The following is a 1,982-nucleotide window of genomic DNA, read 5'->3' on the forward strand; positions in this document are numbered from 1 at the left end:
CCCCCCCCCCCCCCCCCCAAGCTCACTTGCCCCTTTATCTGCCTCACCTGTTATCCACAAACATCACAGCGTAATTCACAGCAGGGCCCGGGGGAATGCCGGCTTCTTTAAAAAACTGGATCCACTCCGAAGTGGCTTCAGGGTAGACAGGACAGAGTGCAGTTATTCTCACCATCATCTTTTTTTTAATGTTTTTTATTTTAAAAATACTGTACAGAGGGGCTACAGTTACACAAGTAAGGTAATGTGCACATTTCCTATCGAGCATTGTTACCTCCTCCTTTGTTTTACCCTTAATAGTCCTTTCCTTCCCACCTCCCCAACCAAGTTCTAAAGTTTGTTTTCAACATAGTGTCTTGTACATCTCATTGTTACAGTAGGTCAGCCTGTATCCTTATTTCAGCATTTTGTTAGTTCTCTTCCCCTCCCCAAATTAGAAAAAAGTATATACAAGATGCAGGGCACTGGAATCAAATACAGTGAAAACGGGTTATACCGTGGGAGAAACAAAAGAAACAAAAAAAAAATCACATAGTACATCATAAATATGTTAAAAATAATAGCAAGAAAGAAAAAAAACCTCTTGTGTCCCTATCTTAGGGTTCATTTCGCTTAACATCATCTTATATGGTTATATATACATAACTTTTGAACTTTTCTGCTTGTCCTAGACATATATGAGTTATTGCAAATAAGGGAAACCATGGGACCCATGTTTCTTTGGGCCTGGCTTACTTCACTTAATATATTTTTTCCAAGTCTTTCCATTTCCTAACAAATGGGATAATGTCATTCTTTCTAATGGAGGCGTAGAATTCCAGCATATAGATATATCACATTTTCCTGATCCATTCATCTACTGAGGGGCATCTGGGTTGGTTCCATATTTAAGCTATGGTAAATAATGCTGCGATAAACATAGTTGTGCTGGTAGCTTTGGTATACCCTTGTTTGTGATCGTTTGGGTAAATGTCCAAAAGTGGGAACCATCATCTTTTACAGCAACAAAACTGCAATAGCTGCAGGCTTACACACTTTGCACACAATGGACCACCTAGGAGTCAAGCATCATTGCCTCCCAAGTAGCTGGGGTTACAGACATTGCACTACCATGCCCAGCTTATACTATTTTAGCATATTAGAAATCTGTATTACTTATAAGACAACTGAGGTACAGAGTAGAGCACAAGACATGAGGGATCAGCTACTGCATGGGTGGCATAGAAGGCTCAGGGGCAGATTAGATATGTGGGCCACATCTCTCCCAAGGAGATTTTGGACAGCCAGTCAAAGCTAATCTTTGAGGACATGCATAGGACCAGAGCAGATGAGTGACTTCTGTCCTGAGGATCTCCTTCATCAGCCCTGAAGAAAGAATCCCAGCAGGGTGCTGGTGGCTCATGCCTGTAATCCTAGCTACTCAGGAGGCTGAGATCTGAGGATCATGGTTCAAAGCCAGCAAGGAAAGTCCGCAAGACTCATCTCCAATAAACCACTAGAAAACCGGAAGTGGTGCTGTGGCTCAAGCACAAGTGGTAGAGCGTTAGTTAGCCTTGAGCTGAAGAGCTGAAGGATAGCACCCAGGCCCAGAGTTCAAGCCCCACAACCGACCAAAAAAAAAAAATCCCAGCTCCCCCTTTTTTCTTTTCTCTTTGGAGGAGGCAAAAAAAAGGGGAGTGGTAATTGCTTTTATATATGTACCAGTACTGGGCCTTAAACGCAGGCCCTGGGCACTGCCTCTTAGCTGGTAGACTGTTACTCTACTACTTGAGCCACAGCTTCATTGCTAGCATTTTGCTGGTTGATTGGAGGTAAGAATCTCAAGGATTTTCCTGCCCAGGCTGGCTTCAAACCTCAATCCTCGGATCTCAGCCTTCTGTTGTAGCTAAGATTACAGGTATGCCACCAGTGCCTCAAATTTTTTTCTAAGCCACCAACTAATCTGTGTCCCTTGGAAATCCAGAAATAGAGGGGCTTTTTTT

At 42.9% G+C, this 1,982-nt stretch overlaps 2 protein-coding genes across 4 annotated transcripts in view; one reads left to right on the forward strand and one right to left on the reverse strand.

Annotated features, from left to right (window-relative positions):
• The window catches only part of LOC105998102 (chromosome unknown open reading frame, human C19orf47), a 19,880-nt gene extending 19,750 nt beyond the window's left edge, over positions 1–130 (reverse strand). Inside the window, exon 1 of the mRNA XM_013032719.1 lies at positions 48–130. Within this exon, the coding sequence (XP_012888173.1) occupies positions 48–64 (17 nt within the window). The 5' untranslated portion in view covers positions 65–130. The remainder of the gene's footprint in view (positions 1–47) is intronic.
• Positions 1–1,982, forward strand: part of Pld3 (phospholipase D family, member 3) — a 25,285-nt gene that overhangs the window by 2,418 nt on the left and 20,885 nt on the right. The gene's annotated exons all lie outside the window — the stretch shown is intronic.

Source organism: Dipodomys ordii, unplaced genomic scaffold (assembly GCF_000151885.1).
Source record: "Dipodomys ordii isolate 6190 unplaced genomic scaffold, Dord_2.0 Scaffold156, whole genome shotgun sequence".
Taxonomy (NCBI): Eukaryota; Metazoa; Chordata; class Mammalia; order Rodentia; family Heteromyidae; genus Dipodomys; species Dipodomys ordii.